We start from the raw sequence: 20,740 nt of genomic DNA on the forward strand, positions 1-20,740 counted from the left end.
CGTAATCTTTAAAATACACCTTTTGTATAACTGCTTTTTGCTCATTATATAGATCAGACTAGAATAAAGATTTTTTTTTTAATATCACACATTTGTAGCCTACACACAGTTGAAAAAAATAACTTAAGACCCACAGAATAAATATAAAAATCAATACAATAAACCTAGTAAGCAAAAGTAGCACTGTTTGATGTATATGAAACTAGAAAACAATGCTTCAAATAACCCGCCACTCTACACTATAGGGCAGGTTACAGGCAAGAGTCCTTAGCTCAGGGGTGCGTTGCGCAATGCGCAATGGTGAGGGGGTGCTTAGGTGTATGTGTGTGTGCGCATGCATGAGAGTGTGTGTGCGTTCTGGCGCATTGTGGTCTTACCTAAGAGAAGCATGTCTTTGTCCTTACAGTCCAACGTGTTCCACTCGTTCTTACAGTTAGCCCATGGCAGTGAGCCCTTCAACGAAGCGAACAGGTAGTACAGTGTCCAGCACATAATAATGTTATAGTATATGGCTATCAAGACAGATATTATCAACATGGCAATCCCGCAACCTAAAATAAATAAATGAGACGAAATATGTAAATTACTCTTAAGCAGGCAGAGGAGCGTGATCAAAAGTAATTATATCATAATAAATCGTTTTCATTTTTTTTTCTGAAGTTAGTGTATGTTACTAGTTTTAAATACGTTACTTTATGAGTTTGGATCGCAGCCTGTATATGCGCAGTTTACCTTGCAGAGCCGGGATGGCTTTCCACACGGACACGGGGCCCTGGCTGGCAAACTGACCCAGGGAAACCTCCAATAAAAAGATAGGGATCCCGGCGAGGCACAACATTATAAGGTAGGGGATCAAAAAAGCACCTATATACACAGGGAAACGGGGAAGCATGTCAAAGTAGCGCACAGGTACAAGTGAAAAGAGATTACTCAAACTTGGCTCACATGATTTTAAAAGAAGGCTATAACAGATTTAATTCGACTGCTTTTCTCGTGGAATTAAAGAGATGATGCATGGCAGGTAATAATGAAATACATGTGACATATCTAAATGGGTTATACTTATTTGCTTCCCTTACATGTAGCTTAATTAGTTGTATAAGGTAGCTAGAATATAATAAAGCGTAGTGTAGACCAAACGAAATTGAAATGAAGATAGGCCTAGTAATAATAAAACAAATATATATATATAAATAATATTTTGTTTACACAAGTGATTATCAATCATAAAGCCTAAATAATTTAACTAAAATCCACGAAAAAGAGTAGGCTCTTAGACGCTGAAAAATAATGCTAGCTAGACGCTTTCTATAACTGTTTGGAAAACGTGTCTTAATAAAAAGTCGCCATTTCCTTTAGAGAAGAAAAGGCAGTCAAAAAGTTGAGTGAAAAATGTTTTGTTTTTTTTCGACACTAATTTAAACTCCAATGATATAGCCTTGCAAGTGAATGAATTAAAGTGATGTATTTTCGTTTGATAATGTTGAAATACATTAAGCATACTGGTGTTCACACAATGGCAAAACAACAATAGAAATCATCCAGGATAAAATCACAATTAAGTCGACTTACTCCCATTTAGTTCCTCGAATTTAATTACATCGTCAATTTCGTTCATATCAATTATGCGTGATGTCAATCATATACATCTATCATTGTGGAGCAATGGAATATCCAATTAAAATAACATTGATCAGTTTTGGAATCAGTGTTATTTCTTTTCCGCATTTAGGTGCTTTTGTATTTACAACTTTAGTGACATTTGCAGTGCGGGTACACTCTCCTTACCTCCACCATTTTGGAAGGCAAGGTATGGAAACCTCCACACGTTTCCCAGTCCCACCGCATAGCCAACCATGGACAGGATGAAATCCAATTTATTAGTCCAGTTTCCCCTGGCCTTATTTTCATCTCCACTCTCGTCCTCCTGGGAAAATCAGTGGATTTTAGTGCTAGGTTTCATGTACATTAAGTAACCATATAGGACTTACATTTAGTATAGCCAATCATTAAAACGTCTCAGATCCCAAACATCCTGCCTTACTGGGCGAAGGATTCGTTTCTTTATTCGATCTATCAAATTAGCCATAAGTATAGGCTATTTGCAACAGTCAGAACATACGAATACTACAACCCGCTTCAACACAGATAATCATCTCGGGAACAACACTCTTTGATTGATGTGAGCATTTTAAAACATGACAGGACAAATTCATATGAATATTCATAAATACAGATAATTCCAATTTACTTATTTCTGATTCCCCGCCAATAGGGGTAGAGGGAGAAAGGAACAAGCTTATCAATGGAACACTGTCAGGCTGGCGCGCGGAGGAAGAGGAGAATGAGAGGAGAGGAGAGAGAAGAGGAGAGTGGCGAGGAATGCCCTCGCGGGGATTGTAACAATGGGCAGAATCCGCAGCCTTATGTAACCCATTACCAAGCGCTGTCATGGGTTTACCGAGACCAATCCCGAGAGAGCATGATGCGGGGTTTCTATCCCTCTTTCTATCCATACCTAACACACAGAGCAGCGTAGTGCGGGGGATATACCATTACTGTAGGCTGATACACAAACAACCATTTTACAGTAGGCCTACTATTCCTTTATCTCACTGCAGTGGGAAGATTCCGTCCATTCAGCACTTTCACGACGCCGTTTTAGACCAACTTTTGCTGACAGAATTTAAACAAATAGGTAGCCTACTCTAGCCAAATGCAGAGAGTCAGAACATCGAAATAGATAGCCTACCTTTTCCGTTCTATATTTTGATAATTTGCCATAATAACAGGGAATTCTTCTCAACTATTATATTGGTGAATTCTAACCCGGATTCATAGACAAGTGTAACCTCTGGTCACTGCATCTGGCCACTGCAAATGGAAACTCACTTGAATAGGCTATATAGCTCACATTCTCTCAAATCATCCCTCAGCAGCAGTCTCCAGTGCCGGACTATCTCAGAAGGAGTCCCATGGGACCGTAATTACAACTTCTCCTCAGCCGCAGTATGTCACCCCCACCTCGGCTTCCTTATCCGTGAAAGACCCGATAACACCACAGCCAATCCCCTATCCTAATAGGCAATACAGGTTGCGTGTCAGATAGATCACCACTCACTCCAAACCACGGTTCGTCTTGTAGTCCACCCCACCCCCTAAGCTCTCCTGACCCCGGTTGTTTGGACGATGCTCCCCGTATCGAAACAATTCGTTTGAGCCCACTTACCCACATCACCGCGCCGGGCTGAACAGACGTGTTGCCATCTGCGCCCAGAATGATGGTGGTCTGGCTCATGGTGGTCCAGTTGCCCGATGCATTGTTTTGATCCCCGGTGACCCTAAGCGGGTCCCCGGGCACCGGCAGAGCGGCGTTTTTAAACGTCCCATAGACTTTGACTTCTCCCGGTTCTCCTGGTTTATTTTCCGTGGGACAGAAAGTTTTGCTCTCGTTGGATTGTGCTGGCTGAGGGGCCGGGTATGCTGCGGACGTTTGGTTAAAGGCATTATCCGGTTTGTTTGCTGAAACTCCCTCCGGCTGGTGCAACGGGTTACAACCGGTAGGAGCATTGGCCGGCTGTTTGGCCATCTCTCTCTGCTCGGAGAAATCCTGCAACATGTCATTTACAGATGAAGCTCATCACACAAGACAAGGGGTAAAAAAAATCATATAAAAGGCTATACAAACAGAAACACTTTAAGATGTATTTGCCAGCTCAGTGTTAGCACTAATAGGCTATGAATTGAGAATTCGATTATTTTAGCGTTATTATTTTCAAATGAAAAATATAGGCTAATCACCTACAATAAAAATGCAGCAGCGGTGGGTGTTTCTGCAGTATTTTAAAAGCCCTTTGTTGCATGTTTTGGCTCCGCAGCTCTGGGCTTCAGATCACGGTCTGCGGGGGTTTGCCTCTCCTGTTCGCTGTTACTGCGAGATTCTTTAATTTTACGCCCCATTTCCCCCATGTCATTCAGCTCCACACAGCCACTGATTTTTATGGGCAATAGACAAGCTGCCGGGCTCTTGACAGCTCCCCTCTCCCTGGCAGGCATGTATGATCACCGGCATCAGGCTACATCTCTGAGAGGACCCGGGCGTGCAGAAATACAAATTACTATCTCCGCATATATATCCTAACCAAGAGGAAACAAAGCAATGTAAGAGAGCGCGGGATTTCTAAACACAAACATGCTACATTTAGGTTGAAGTTAAAAAAAAGGGGGGGGGGGAGATCGTTTCTGCGTCTTTTGTCTACCACCTTGCATATAGTCTATATCTGATTTCGTTTTTCTTAAAATGAAAACAAATACATTCAATAGAAATAGCCCTACTTGAATGGAAAAGATCGAGCGAAACAAGTGTTCTTTTGATTGAACTGAATGCATATTTTGCTCAGAGATTGCCATGTGAATGCGAGTTGTGAAAAGTTTCTGTGTGTGGAGCAGCGCTATGCAGCTCGATTTCGGTACCCTGGACAGCGCACAACTCGGCTGCTGAATTACAACCCATTATCCAGCATGCAGTTTGAATAAATGAAAATATTTCCACAAAACGAAGTAAGGCTGCTTCAACCATTTATATTAATAAGATCACTTGTATGACAAGTGTAATGAGGAATAAAGAAAATAAAACAAAGTATGTAGCATACTCACCATTTGTGAAGAGGCTTTAAGACGTGCTGAAGCTGAAAGGCTGAAAAACAGCTGTAAAGAGGACTGGAAGATGTAGGAGTGGATTTGGCTGTGCTTAGTGCAAAGCTTTCTATACCCCCAGTGGGAAATATTGGGTTTGCGTCAGTGCGGAGCAAGGTGCCCTTCGCTTGACATTTTCTTGATAATAAGAGTTTGATAAATCATTGGCCTTGGATTCTTATTTTTAAAGCAACACCGGGCGAAGACGCGCGGGAACGTGCGCATGTTGTTCACGCACATGCCGCTCAGTGTGTGCGTGCTTGGACTGACTCATTCACCAGCTGATTAATAATACACTTTTCTCGAGGGGATGTGTAAGTACACACGAGCTAGGGAGGATTTGCATGTAGGCCTAGATTACATTTTGGGGAATGAGAATGCATGCAGCACGTCAATTCGTGAGAGAACATGTACCATTTGTGGGAGAGACGATTACATTGATTGGGAAACTATTTCGTTAGATGGATAATATGGTTTCTATTGTGTTGTAAGTATGCCTACTTTGCGTAAATGCTATTGAACATTTATTAAGAAAGTAATATGTTGAAAACACTGAAAACGTAACTTAACATCTAGTATCATATATTACTTATTTCGCCTATATTTTTTTATATTGGGATCACATATAATTATATAGACTACGACATATGATTATCAATTTTAAAAGCATATATTTCGTTTCCGTAAAGCCTGTGTCAGTAAATGTTTTGCACATACTATATACAGTTTGGGCTATACTTTACCATACCAATTATTTACACAATTTTCCTTGTACAAATATTTGTGAAGTGTGTCATGACAAAAACTGCAGACTGCTGCAAAGTCCTTTTTTTGTTAAAGCCTCCAGGCTATATATAGACTTTACTACGCTTCAAGGAATTTAAGCACACGTGCGATATACGCGTAATGCGTTTCTGTGTGCGTCACCGAAACAAGCACTGATCAAGTGTAGAAAAAAAGTGGGCGAGGTCTTCATGAAACGACTGAAGCTACTCATTTGTTAACCTCTTACGCAAGAAGGACACTTCAAAAAAACACGTGGTCATTGAGGTATCGTGCTACACTGGAGGCTTTGGAACTTTCCCAGCACCACACATAGCCTGCCCTAAAAAATACTGCATTGCGCACGGCGTTGTTCAGCTTTCTCTTCTCTGATAACGAAATGTACCCCTAATTAAAAATTGGTTCATTCTCGTGGGCAAACAATCCCATGAGCATCCTATTTTGTTGTTATTTAGACACACCGTTATGCAACCAACCCAAACCCGTGAGAAAGATACAAAACTCATCCGAATAACACAACCCCGCAGAAACGGTCCAGCGACCTCGCAGTGTCTTTTAACGAGCTCGTCACTGTAGCCCGCGTACCTTATTAAATGTGCGATAAACACCTGCAATGCTTACTGCGCCCGTGTGGCCCGCGCCCCTCGTGAATCTGGGCCTCTACAGATAAGGGCCTCGCGCTGCTAAATTAGCTGGCTGCTCCAAGGTTTAATTACTTTGTCAACAGAGAATAATTGTAATTGATTTCTGCTCCTCTTTCCTTGTACCACTCACACCTTCCTCAAGACACAGAATGGGAGAGGGCAGGAGACAGACTACTCTTAGAAGAAAAGGTTATTCGAGGATCCTTTTTGAGTTGCCACTGTGGGGAAACCTTTTTTGAAATGCAGGGTTCCTCGAGGAACCGTTTTGAAAATGTTATTTGAAGAACCTTTTTGAAAACGTCCTTCAAGGAACCTCTTTAGGAGGCATTTTTTTAAATGTACTTTTTAACCCGTTAATTATTAACGATATTTAGCAATAATAATAATACCCTAATAACAATAATCTATAAGCACACAACATCCATGGGTAATTTAAGATTTGTCAAAAGTATATACATATGTTATTGATATTTTAATGGAGTATATTAAACATGAAACAACAATAATACATATGAAAACAATCAATCCAAAACAAAACAAACTCATACTTTGGAGGAAACACTTTTTAAAAATGAATGGATATTATCCATATAATCCATCAATATATTTTGAAAGCTTAAGATATTGAAGTGGCCATAGCCTTACTTTAATGCTACACCACACACATGGAAAGATTTGATTTGTGCTCATCCATTATTTACCCTACTCCACACACATACATTTGCACAGGAGGTGTGACAGCAAAGTATGCTATAGTCAAAGCTCAGATTTAAACCAATTACATAAGCATTGGTTACCAACCACCACAGACAGATGAAGGCGTGGAGTTCCATAGTCTGGGTGGTGCCCTGGAGAACACCCTGTTGCCAAAATGGTGGGTTTGGGGAGGATTATATCAGAGGAGGCTGGTGGTGGGAGGAGCTAAAGGAGGAGGGGCTCATTTCTGGCCTCCATTGAAGGCCCGGCGCTCTTTCTTGCCTTATCTTTTGGCGGAAACATTTGGTGAACAATGTCTGTAAGAATACATTGTTTAAAGTAGTGACATTTCAGATAATCTGTAAGCAAGACAAGTCATAGAAATCAAGTGGTGTTTGCATGTATTTGCGCTATTGTTAAAGTTTTGTTGGTGACCTGGTATGCAGAAATCACTGAGCGGAGCTATAATTCTATAATGCAACATACAGCGACTTCAGAAAGTATTCACACCCCTTAACCTTTTCCACTTTTTGTTGTGTTACAGCCTGCATTTCAAATGGATGAAAGGGTGATGTTGTCTCACTGATCTACACACAATACCCCATAAGTTTTATTTGTAGAACATTTTAGAAATTAATAAAAAATGTAACGCTGAAATGTCTAGTCAATAAGTATTCAACCTGTTTGTGCTTAACAAATTGCACAATACGTTGCATGGACTCATTCCGTGTTCAATAATAGTGGTTAACATGATTTTTTAACGACTATCTCATCTCTGTACCCTACACATACAGATAAAGCTCCCTCAATCAAGTAGTGAATTTCAAGCACAAAGACCAGGGAGGCTTTTCAATGCCTCGCAAAGAAAGGCAACGATTTGTAAATGTGTAAAAATACTTTTTAAAAGCTGACGTTGAATAATATCCCTTTGAGCATGGTGTAGTTATTAATTAGGTTTTGGATGGTGTATCAATACACCGTCACTACAAAGATACAGGTGTCCTTCCTAACTCAGTTGCCGGAGAGGAAGGAAACGGCTCAGGGATTTCACCATGAGGTCAATGGTGATTTTAAAACTGTTAAGAGTTTAATCGTTGTGATATGAGAAAACTGAGGACGGATCAACAACACTGTAGTTACTCCACAATAGTAACCTAAAAAACTGAGTGAAAAGAAGGAAGCCTGTACAGAATAAAAAATAAACATGCATCTTGATTGCAACGTGGCACTTAAGTAATACTGCAAAAAATGTGGCAAAGAAATGAACTTTCTGTTCTGAATAGAAAGTGTTACGTTTGGGTCAAATCCAACACAACACATATTTTCCAGCATGGTGGTGGCTGCATGTTATCAGTATGCTTGTCATCGGCAAGGAATAGGGAGTTTTAGGATAAAAAGAAAACAGCTATAAGCACAGGCAAAATCCTAGAGGAAAACCTGGTTCAGTCTGCTTTTCAACAGACACTGGGAGACAAATTCACCTTTCAGCAGGACAACATTGAATGTTCCTGAGTGGCCTAGTTAGAGTTTTGACTTAAATCATCTTGAAAATCTATGGTAAGAATTGAAAATGGCTGTCTGGCACAATACAGGTATACAAAGCTCTTAACTAAAATGAGTCACATATGTAATCACCGTCAAAGGAGCTTCTACAACGTATTGGCTCAGGGGTGTGAACACTTATGTAAATTAGATATGTATTTCATTTCCAATAAATTTGCAAACGTTTCTAAAAACACTTTTTCATTATGGGGTATTATGTGTAGATGGGTGAGAAAAAACAAAATCTATATAATACATTTTGAATTCAGGCTGTAACACAACAAAATGGGGACTAAGTCAAGGGGTATGGATGCTTACTGAAGGCACTGTACAACCTGTGGAAGTTGTGCTTAGAAAGAGTATCCACTCACCCATGGCTCTGCACCCTTGTGCTTTAAGCATAGATATCCTGCAAGTATCTTTCTGCCGATGGCTCTATACTCATTGCTGTCCTCTATGTTTGGGGATTTTGGAAATGTAGACATGGACTGTCTCCTCTACTAGTTTACTCCACACAGCATCTATTTCTTCCTTTGTCTATCACTCCACACTCACACGCATGCACAAACAATAATTCAACAGATATCAAAATCGTCTCAGTTCTTGTAGGCCTAGTGTCATATGGTGCCATTTAGTGGTGTAGTGTGGCCGACTTTGAATGCAGCAACTAATCATCGTCAAATCCATTAGAAGCTAATTCATTGTTTGAATCTATGTACTACTTCTGGAGTCAATCTGACTTATGGTTCATGAGAAGATTAGCATATGTGCTAACGTGCATCTATAGGTACAGTGCAGCCATATTTAAAAGCAGCAACCATTTTTTCTTAGAATCATTAAAGACTGATGTAATGAGACTAAATACAAAATCTGGAGTGAACCTGACGTATGGTTCACGAGGAGAAGATGAATGCAGATGATTTTGAGAGTTAGCGTTACACATTTAAAGAATGAATTGTTAAAATGTTTGTTTTTTGAGATATCAATACCAAATTGAGTGTGGTTCATCTTAGGGATGTCAATGATAGCAATAACAAGTTTCAAGTTGATAGGCCACTGTGGGGTGGATTTACACTAGTTTAAATGGACATGTCTGAGTTTTGATTTGTCAATAACCCTGCCATCTTTTGACCAATCCCTTAGCTTTCGAATTAGAACAAAAAGTCACCAATTTATGCTAGAGTTATTTAGCCATGTAAAAAAAAGAAAAGACAATAATAATAGGTCTTCACAGCTTTGTGGTGAACCCCTAATAAGACCATTTATTCACGGCACAAGTATTGAAAGACGCGGGACACTCAGAAGTGGAAAAATAGCTTTATTAAGCAAAACCAAAGAGGCGACAGTCGCCACCTGATTACAAACCAGCAATCCTGGTTTTTGTCCGATTTTTTTTAGGGCAGAAATAAAACTCACTGTGATGACGTCCCAAATGGCACCGTATTCCCTACATAGTGCACTACTTTTGACCAGAGCTTTATGCCATTTGGGATGCAGACTATATGCTGCTAGTAGTAGACCTGACAATCTGGAAAAAGTGCTTGCTTTTTCTTGTTTAAAGGCTGTCATCCGTGCTAGATCAAACAGTGATCGGGTGACACAGTTAGGCAAGATAACACGTTTCAATGGGTTAAAGGTGAAAATGGGCACAATGGAAATAAACTCAGCAAAAAAATCCATGTCCTCTCACTGGCAACTGCTTTTTTTCAGCAACCTTAACATGTGTAAATATTTGTATGAACATAAGATTCAACAACTGAGACATAAACTGAACAAGTTCCACAGTCATGTGACTAACAGAAATGGAATAATGTGTCCCTGAACAAAGGGGGGGGTAACAGCATTAAGTACTGCAGTGCATCTCCTCCTCATGGACTGCACCAGATCTGCCAGTTCTTGCTGTGAGATGTTACCCCGCCCACGAAGGCACCTGCAAGTTCCCGGACATTTTTGGGGGGAATGGCACAAGCCCTCACCCTCAGATTCAACAGGTCCCAGATGTGCTCAATAGGATTGAGATCCGGGCTATTCGCTCGCCATGGCAGAACACTGGCATTCCTGTCTTGCAGAAAATCACGCACAGTACGAGCAGTATGACTGGTGTCATTGTCATGCTGGAGGGTCATGTCAGGATGAGCCTGCAGGAAGGGTACCACATGAGGGAGGAGGTCTTTCCTGTAACGTACAGCTTTGAAATTGCCTGCAATGTCAACAAGCTCAGTCCGATGATGCTGTGACACACCGCCCCAGACCATGACGGACCCTGTGGGTTTGTGCCCATAGGTGACATTGTTGCCGGTGATGTCTGGTAAGGACCTGCCTACAACAGGCCTACAAGCCCCCAATCCAGCCTCTCTCAGCCTATTGAGGACAGTCTGAGCACTGATGGAGGGATAGCGCATTCCTGGTGTAAATCGGGCAGTTGTTGTTGCCTTCCTGTACCTGTCCCGTAGGTGTGATGTTCGGATGTACCGATCCTGTGCAGGTGTTGTTACACGTGGTCTCCCACTGCGAAGATGATCAGCTGTCCATCCTGTCTGCCTGTAGCGCTGTCTTAGGCATCTCACAGTACGGACATTGCAATTTATTGCCCTGGCCACATCTTTCTTTTGGTGTTTTTCAGAGTCAGTAGAAAGGCCTCTTTAGTGTCTTTAGCTTTCATAACTGTGACCTTAATTGCCTACCACCTGTAAGCTGTTAGTGTCTTAACGACCGTTCCACAGGTGCATGTTCATTAATTGTTTATGGTTCATTGAACAAGCATGGGAAGCAGTGTTTAAACACTTTACAATGAAGATCTGTGAAGTGATTTAGATTTTTTACGAATTATCTTTGAAAGACAGGGTTCTGAAAAAGGGACGTTTCTTTTTTTGTTGAGTTAAGTAATATATTTTTGTAAGATATCCTGAAATTCTCAACCAATCAGTCGATTATCAAACATAAACACTTGGGTTATGGATGTGTTAATGGTTACTTTCATACAGTTATTATGCTTTAAGACAAGAAAATATACAGAAAGGATGAACATTCAGATTTTTTCAGCAACAGTACCCACCAAGTACCCTTTTCAGATGACCTAGACCAGGGCTCTCCAAATCTGTTCCTGGAGAGCCACTGTCCTGTAGGTTTTCACTCCGATCCTAATCTAGCACACCTAATTCTAATAATTAGCTGGTTTATAAGGTGAACCAGGTTAGTTACAACTGGGGTTGGAGTGAAAACCTACAGGAGGGTAGCGCTCCAGGAACAGGGTTGGAGACCCCTGACGTAGACACTATGAGAAAACTGCAGGAGACCCCACTGTAATAGGATAGTCACAGATTGTGACCAAAGTTACTGAACATATCAATATAAACCAGGGATGGGCAACTCTAGTCCTCGGGGACCTGGATGGTGTCACACCTTTGCCTCAGTCCCAGCTAACTCACCTGACTCCAATAATAAGCTAACTCATGATCTTCAGGTTAGAACACAATTAGTTTAATCACCTGTATATGCTAGGAATGGGGAAAAAGGCCCTGATGAATTGGGGCTGTTCTGAGTCTTTTCCTAATATGTTAAATATATATACACAGTTGTGGCCAAAAGTTTTGAAAATTACACAAATATTAATTTCCACAAAGATTGCTGCTTCAGTGTCTTTAGATATTTTTTGTGAGATGTTACTATGGAATACTGAAGTATAATTACAAGCATTTCATAAGTGTCAAAGGCTTTTATTGACAATTACAGTTGATGCAAAGAGTCAATATTTGCAGTGTTGACCCTTCTTTTTCAAGACCTCTGCAATCCGCCCTGGCATGCTGTCAATTAACTTCTGGGCCACATCTTGACTGATGGCAGCCCATTCTTGCATAATCAATGCTTGGATTTTGTCAGAAATTGTTGGTTTTTGTTTGTTCACCTGCCTCTTGAGGATTGACCACAAGTTCTCAATGGGATTAAGGTCTGGGGTGTTTCCTGGCCATGGACCCAAAATATCGATGTTTTGTTCCTCGAGCCACTTAGTTATCACTTTTGCCTTATGGCAAGGTGCTCCATCGTGCTGGAAAAGGCATTGCTAGTCACCAAACTGTTCCTGGATGGTTGGGAGAAGTTACTCTCGGAGGATGTGTTGGGACCATTCTTTATTCATGGCTGTGTTCTTAGGCAAAATTGTAAGTGAGCCCACTCCCTTGGCTGAGAAGCAACCCCACACAGGATGCTTTACTGTTGGCATGACACAGGACTGATGGTAGCGCTCACCTTGTCTTCTCCAGTCAAGCTTATATCCGGATACCCCAAACAATATCCTAGCCTGTGAAGCCCTTTTTGTGCAAAGCAATGATGACGGCACGTGTTTCCTTGTAGGTAACCATGGTTGACAGAGGAAGAACAATAATTCCAAGCACCACCCTCCCTTTGAAGCTTCCAGTCTGTTATTTGAACTCAATCAGCATGACAGAGTGATCTCCAGCCTTGTCCTCATCAACTCTCACACCTGTGTTAACGAGAGAATCACTAACATGATGTCAGCTGGACCTTTTGTGGCAGGGCTGAAATGCAGTGGAATTCTTTTTTGGGGGGGGGGATTCAGTTAATTTGCATGAGGGACTTTGCAATTAATAGAAATTCATCTGATCACTCTTCATAACATTCTGGAGTATATGCTAATTGCCATCATACAAACTGAGGCAGCAGACTTTGTGAAAATTAATATTTGTGTCATTCTCAAAACATTTGGCCACGACTGTACACTGAGTATACAAAAAAATTAGGAACACCTTCCTAATATTGAGTTGCAAAACCCTTCCCCTTTTGTCCTCAAAACAGCATGGAGGGTCCATGCCAGGGAATGGACCCTCCAAGTTATCGAAAGCTTTCCACAGGGATGCTGGCCTATGTTGACTCTAATGTTTCCCACAGTTGTGTGAAGTTGGCTGGATGTCCTTTGGGCGGTGGACCATACTTGATACAAACAGGACACTGTTGAGTGTGAAAACTGGTGCGACCTGGCATCTACTACCGTACCCCTTTCAAAGGCACTTAAATATTTTGTCTTGCCGATTCACCCTCAATTGCACAAATACACAATCAATGTCTCAATTGTCTGAAGGCTTAAAAATCATTATTTAACCTGTCTATTTCCACTTTATCCACACTGACTGAAGTGGATTTAACAAGTGACATCAATAAAGAATCATAGCTTCACCTGGTCAGTCTATGTCATGGAAAGAGCAGGTGTTCTTAAATGTTTTTGTATACTCAGTGTACATTTATTTTATATTCAGTGAATATGGCCGAAATCTATCATTACCTCAACTTTTAACTGCATTTACACTTGCCCCCTTAGTTCCAATATCTCTACCACAGAATGTCAGATCCTTATTGTTCAGAAGTGTCTTGGGCTCTACACTGTCTGAGAAAGTAATTTTTGTTCGCTAATGCCCCATTTTGCCCAAGTTTGGCCAAAATGATGGAAAATATACTTTTTCTTTGTATATGCATGACTCAAAGCATAATCATTATGACAAAAGTAACAAAAATGTTTATTCCATACTTAATCTGAGTATGTACTGTATGTATGCAAAAAGTCTGTTTATATTATCATAGTATGTTCAGTGAATTTGGTCAAAATGTGTGACTATCCCATTTGGCTGCTTGTACATTTTATCCCTTAAAAATTACATTATAGTTTCAATATCTCTGGCCCAGAATGTCACATTCTTACGAGGTTTAGTTCTTCTGATTGAGTGTGGTCTCCTGCAGTTTTCTCAAAGGGTCAACATCAGTGCTCTCCAACCCTGTTCCTGGAGAACTACCGTCATGTAGGTTTTCATTCCAACCCTAATCTAGCACACCGGATTATAATATCCTGAACATATCCTGCCTGAACAGGCAGTTAACCCACTGTTCATTGAAAATAAGAATTTGTTCTTAACTGACTTGCCTAGTTAAATAAAGGTTAAAAAATAATAATAATATATATGTTTGATAATCCACTCAGTTTTGATGATCATTTCAGGATATTTGACCTAAATCTATTACTATTTCCCTCATGCCCATTTTTACCAGATTTGACCTTTAACTGATTGAAAATTGCCTTAAAAATAAAAAAAAATATACGTGTTATCCAGCCTAATTTTGTGTGTCAGGAAAAAATGTGAATGTCACAGGAAAGTGTTGACTCTGTGCAAAAGTGAAAAATGTTTCCACAACCAAGTAGAAACATTTTTGAGAAATGCCGCTTGCCAAGAAATCAACTCAGATTCTGTATGAGGGAATGTGTTTATTAACAGGTATGGCATTAAAAATGCAGTGAACTCCACAGCTTGTTGTTCAAGCACACTTCATACTCTCCCTGTCTCACCACTCTGTCAGTCTAACTTTCATTTTTTTTTTTTAAACGAATCCCTATATTATCTACATTTACTGCTCCATATGAAGATAAGCTGTTTCTGATTCCATAAGAGTTAAACATTTCAAAATAACAACCATAATAATACTAATTGTTTTGGCAAAGTCTGGGGAATATTTCAGTTCAGCCACACTATTGATGATCGTAGTCATGTGATCAGTGAACTCACTGCAGGCTGTAGGTCTGCTTCATGTCATGGAGGTCAAAGGTGATGAACAGCGAGCGGGGGTCCTTTTTGTTTTTGCGTATGGTGATCCGTCCCTGAAGCTCCTCCCCTAAAGAGGAAAACCAACAATAAAAGTGAGAGGCTGAGCACCAACCTTTGACTTCTGGTCACCTGTATTGGAGCGCTGCAGGGTGAAGTTCCCTAGGAACAGATCTAGGATCAGCTTCCCCTCCCCCAATCCTAAACTCGACCATTAATGGTAATATGCTACACTGAGTCTAGAGGCAGAACCCCTCCTAGGCAGTTTAAGAGTAGGGCTATTCAGTTATAGTCCCAGAGTGCCATATCAACATCAGCACATTGAATATACTCTCAGGCCAATAACTCATTAATTGATCAGAGTAAAATGTATTAAATCCAGGTACTCTAAAGCGCCTGTGTGTGTGAGAGAGAGAGAGAGAGAAGGATTTGATGCATGTGGAAGAGTGGATGTGTGTAGGGACATACAGTGAGCTCCAAAAGTATTGGGACAGTGACACATTTTTAGTTGTTTTTGCTCCAGCACTTCTACATGATTACGGATAATCCTCAGTGAATCGTGAATAACCATGAGTGAGAATTGTTAAGTTCATGTTTTAAGTATCCCTATATTTCTGTTACTACGGGGCTGCACAAATAGCACAACCCCCCCAAAAAGTCTTGAGGTTTGATATTTGCGCATCTAACTTTCTCACTCATAATTATGCACGATTAATTCAGGATTATCTGTAATCATGGTAGCATCCACATTAAATGTAGAAGTGTTAAGAAAAACATTATATTCTTATTTACAGTAAAAGTGACTCCAAATTGACACAATACATTATTTACCATTCATGTCTATTGAGCCCAATAAATGTATTATCTGAAACGCATCCAAAACAGATAGAAATGCATCCAACAAATGTGTAGAGTCACAAGCTTGATGTAGTCAGTGTGTGCTATGAATACCCAATGTTACTTTAATACGCAAGTGAATTTGTCCCAATACATGTAATGGTTCAACCTTAAATTAAAGTTGTCACTTAAACCACATTGCCATTGCATCATTTCACATCCAAAGTGCTGAAGCAGAGCGCCAGTTACTGTCCCTATACTTTTGGAGCTCACTGTATATTTTATTTATTTTATTTTAATTTAACTAGGCAAGTCAGTTAAGAACAAATTCTTATTTTCAATGACGGCCTAGGAACAGCAGGTTAACTGCCTGTTCAGGGGCAGAACGACAGATTTGTACCTTGCCAGCTCGGGGATTTGAACTTGCAACCTTCCGGTTACTAGTCCAACGCTCTAATCACTAGGCTACCCTGCCGCCCCATGTGCTTTGGTATGTGCCTACGAGAGAGAGACAGAGCATTTGTGTGTGAGTGAGAGAAAGTGTCTGTGCGTCAGTGAGAGAGAGGGTGTGTGTGCATAGCCAGATGGTGTGGTGAACCTCATGTGTTTCAGTACAATTGCACACCACAGTGTGTTGGCAATATAGGGGGGCAGGAGGAGAAGGTGTGATAATTACAACATATAATCACTTTGATTAACTCCACGTGTGTCTGCCGGGGGTAAATGAATGTTTACCCAATCGGCAAACAAGTCCTCCTCTATGCCAGGCGTTCCCTATTGATGGAGGTTAGAGGAGGACATGGAGAGAAGAAAAAAAAACGCTGACGGTGGCGTTTTCCTGAGCGAAGCTGCTGCTGCCGATGACCGTCTCATCTGAACTGTCACTGTGGCGACACTGTCAACATAGCAAAGTCCCTGGGCGACACGCTCCGAGGCTGCCACTCCATTACAGCGGAGTGATGTACACACTGGAGCAGAGGAAGCGGAGGAGAGAGTGTGTGTGTGCGGGGGGGAGGGGGGGGTATGAGAGTTAATAGTGTATCAGTTTGTGTATTCCTACGTGTGTGTGTTTTTGTCGGGGGTATGAGAGTGAATGTGTGTGTATCGGTTTCTCTGTGTATTAATAACAGGGTCGTTCTTGAATTGTGGGGGCATTTGGGCATGGCATTTCGGAAATTAACTTCCCATACTAAATCAGCTAATATGACTAATGACTTTAAATAATTGTTATCAGTATTATAACATTGTGCCACTGCAACCAGTAGGGGAGTAACACCAATGACACATATTTAGGTAATTGAGGATTTTGTTAAAGTAATAATGTAGTGAAAATCTCACTTTTAGAAGTAAATATTCTGTTAAAGGGATACTTCCCCAGAGTCAGATGAAGTCTTGGATACTATTTGTATGTCTCTTAGTCCAGTATGAAGGAAGATAGAGGTAGTTTCGCGACCCAATGCTAACTAGTGTTAGCACAATGACTGCGAAGGGACTGACAAAATCCAAAGTATCCCTTTAACTCGTACACAAATAATGTTGTTGACTCGTCCTATCTATACTCGTATTTGTAGCCAAAACATACATTAAGAAAAAACACTTTAAAAAACCCTACCTCAAACTTGTGGATGTTTCAAAAATGCTTGCTAATTCCTCATATAAAGTGACGTCACGTTGGCTCATTAGCTGAGCTGGCTAATCAGCGGATTACTTTAATATATACACACTACCGTTCAAAAGTTTGGGGTCACTTAGAAATGTCCTTGTTTTCCATGAAACATACATGAAATTAGTTGCAAATTGAATAGGAAATATAGTCAAGACATTGATAAGGTTTTTTCATTGAAATAATAATTGTGTCCTTCAAACATTGTTTTCGTAAAAAAAAACTAAATTTTCAGCAATTACAGCCGTGCAGACCTTTGGCATTCTACTTGTCAATTTGTTGCTTCCTGAAGCACCTCCCACAAGTTGGATTGGCTTGATGGGCACTTCTTACGTACTATACGGTCAAGCTACTCCCAAAACAGCTCAATAAGGTTGGGATCCAGTGACTGTGCTGGCCACTCCATTATAGACAGAATACCAGCTGACTGCTTCTTCCCTAAAAAGTTAATGCATAGTTTGGAGCTGTGCTTTGGGTCATTGTCTTGTTGTAGGAGAAAATTGGCTCCAATTAAGTGCCGTCCACAGGGTATGGCATGCAGTTGCAAAATGGGGTGATAGCCTTCCTGCTGAAAGATCCCTTTACCCTGTATAAATCTCCCACATGACCACCACCAAAGCACCCCCTGACCATCACATGCACTCCTCCAGCATCTTTTCATCTTCATTCTTCTTTGTGATCTGAACACTTCAAACATAGATTCGTCTGTCTATAACACTTTTTTTCCAATCTTCCTCTGTCCAGTGTCTGTGTTATTTTGCCCATCTTAATCTTTTCTTTTTATTGGCCAGTCTGAGATAAGGTTTTTTCTTTGCAACTCTGCCTAGAAGGCCAGCATCCTGGAGTAACCTCTTCACTGTTGACGTTGATACGGGTGTTTTGCGGGTAATATTTAATGAAGCTGCCAGTTGAGGACTTGTGAGGCATCCGTTTCTCAAACTAGACACTCTAATGTACTTGTCCTCTTGCTCAGTTGTGCACTGGGGCCTTGTTATGGGATTTTTATGAATAATTACTAAATTATGTATACATTTAGGTTAGAAATATAACTAAACAGAATAGTACTCTGTTACTGTATGAATGTATGAATCTTATGAGAATCATAATACTGAAAATAAGGTGTGTAGTTTTAGTCAAGAATTAGAACAAGGACTTTCTGTTCCTTGTTAGAAACGAATGGAGCTATCGTCAGACCGGCTGGAATACTGTGTTCCTTACAGGACATTCTGTTCCCACCCGGGGAGTGGAGAGACCTTGGGCTTGTAGTAGATTGTTTAACCGGTGGCAGACAACGTGAGAAGGCTTGTGAACTATATTGCCATTGTATCTGAGAGGAGGAGGGACATTTATGACGAAATGTGAGGTATATAAACCAATGTACATGGTTTTATGACCAGAACGTTCCCATGAATAAAAATGTACATATTGTACTATTGTAAGACTGGGCCTCTGTCGGTCTTCATTTCTATCAGTATCCTACACATTCTGATATAGCAGACTGAGTAGTTTAATGGAATTGGTTAATGAACACATAGTTACTAAATTCATCTAACAGGCCTCCCACTCCTCTTTCTATTCTGGTTAGAGGCAGTTTGCACTGTTGTGTGAAGGGAGGAGTACAAAGCGTTGTAAGAGATCTTCAATTTCTTGGCAATTTCTCGCATGGAAAAGCCTTCATTTCTCAGAACAAGAATAGCGTCAGTCTAGTTTCAGAAGAAAGTTATTTGTTTCTGGCCATTTTGAGTCTGCAATCGAACCCACAAATGCGGATGCTCCAGATACTCAACTAGTCTAAAGAAGGCGGGTTCAATTGCCTCTTTAATCAGTACAACAGTTTTCAGCTGTGCTAACATGATTGCAAAAGGGTTTTCTAATGATCAATTAGCCCTGTAAAATTATAAACTTGGATTAGCTAACGTGCCATTGGAACACAGGAGTGATGGTTGCTGATAATGGGTGTCTGTACGCCTTTGTAGATATTCCATTAAAAATCAGCGGTTTCCAGCTGGAAAAACATCAGGGACAGACTGATATTCTGCAAAAGGTACAGGGATTGGACGACTAAGAACTGGGCTAAAGTCATTTTCTATGATGAATCCCTTTCTGGTTGTTTGGGGCATCCGGATAAAAGCTTGTCCGGAGAAGACAAGGTGAGCGCTACCATCAGTCCTGTGTCATGCCAACAGTAAAGCATCCTGTGTGGGGTTGCTTCTCAGCCAAGGGATTGGGCTCACTCAGAATTTTGCCTGAGAACACAGCCATGAATAAAGAATGGTCCCAACACATCCTCCGAGAGCAACTTCTCCCAACCATCCAGGAACAGATTGGTGACTAGCAATGCCTTTTCCAGCACGATGGAGCACCTTGCCATAAGGCAAAAGTGATAACTAAGTGGCTCGAGGAACAAAACATCGATATTTTGGGTCCATGGCCAGGAAACACCCCAGACCTTAATCCCATTGAGAACTTGTGGTCAATCCCCAAGAGGCGGGTGGACAAACAAAAACCAAACATTTCTGACAAACTCCAAGCATTGATTATGCAAGAATGGGCTGCCATCAGTCAGGATGTGGCTCAGAAGTTACTTAACAGCATGCCAGGGCGGATTGCAGAGGTCTTGAAAAAGAGTCAACACTGCAAATATTGACTCTTTGCATCAACTACGTGTAATTGTCAATAAAAGCCTTTGCCACTTATGAAATGCTTGTAATTATACTTCAGTATTCTTCCATAGTAACATCTCACAAAAAATATCTAAAGACACTGAAGCAGCAAACTTTGTGGAAATTAATATGTGTGTCATTTTCAAAACTTTTGGCCACAACTGTGTATATATATACAGTATATTAGAGGTCGACCGATTATGATTTTTCAACGCCGATACCAATTATTGGAGGACCAAAAAAGCCGATACCGATTAAATCGGCCAATTTTTTATTTGTAATAATGACAATTACCACAATACTGAATGAACACTTATTTTAACTTAATATAATACATAAATAAAATCAATTTTAGCCTCAAATAAATAATGAAAAATGTTCAATTTGGTTTAAATAATGCAAAAACAAAGTGTTGGAGAAGAAAGTGAAAGTGCAATATGTGCTATATTAGAAAGCTAACGTTTAAGTTCCTTGCTCAGAACATGAAAGCTGGTGGTTCCTCAGAGCGAGTGACGTTTGAAACGCTGTTAACGTGCGCTAACTAGCTAGCCATTTCACTTCGGTTACACCAGCCTCATCTCGCAAGTTGATAGGCTTGAAGTCATAAACAGGGCA

The 20,740-nt window shown here is 40.6% G+C and overlaps 2 protein-coding genes across 3 annotated transcripts in view; both read right to left on the minus strand.

Annotated features, from left to right (window-relative positions):
* LOC118394120 (sodium- and chloride-dependent glycine transporter 2-like) overlaps positions 1-4,822 on the minus strand; it is a 52,995-nt gene extending 48,173 nt beyond the window's left edge. Inside the window, exons 1-5 of the mRNA XM_052461928.1 lie at positions 4,657-4,822; positions 3,230-3,610; positions 1,789-1,927; positions 733-864; positions 378-551 (exon numbers count right to left, since the gene is read on the minus strand). Of these exons, the coding sequence (XP_052317888.1) occupies positions 378-551; positions 733-864; positions 1,789-1,927; positions 3,230-3,610; positions 4,657-4,659 (829 nt within the window). The 5' untranslated portion in view covers positions 4,660-4,822. The remainder of the gene's footprint in view (positions 1-377; positions 552-732; positions 865-1,788; positions 1,928-3,229; positions 3,611-4,656) is intronic.
* A 9,786-nt stretch (positions 4,823-14,608) lies between these two features.
* prmt3 (protein arginine methyltransferase 3) overlaps positions 14,609-20,740 on the minus strand; it is a 100,968-nt gene continuing 94,836 nt past the window's right edge. For both annotated transcript variants that reach the window (XM_035786481.2, XM_035786482.2), the window contains exon 16: positions 14,609-15,032. In XM_035786481.2, coding sequence (XP_035642374.1) covers positions 14,923-15,032 — 110 coding nt within the window. In that variant the 3' untranslated portion in view covers positions 14,609-14,922. The remainder of the gene's footprint in view (positions 15,033-20,740) is intronic.

Source organism: Oncorhynchus keta, chromosome 14 (assembly GCF_023373465.1).
Source record: "Oncorhynchus keta strain PuntledgeMale-10-30-2019 chromosome 14, Oket_V2, whole genome shotgun sequence".
In the NCBI taxonomy this organism is placed as follows: Eukaryota; Metazoa; Chordata; class Actinopteri; order Salmoniformes; family Salmonidae; genus Oncorhynchus; species Oncorhynchus keta.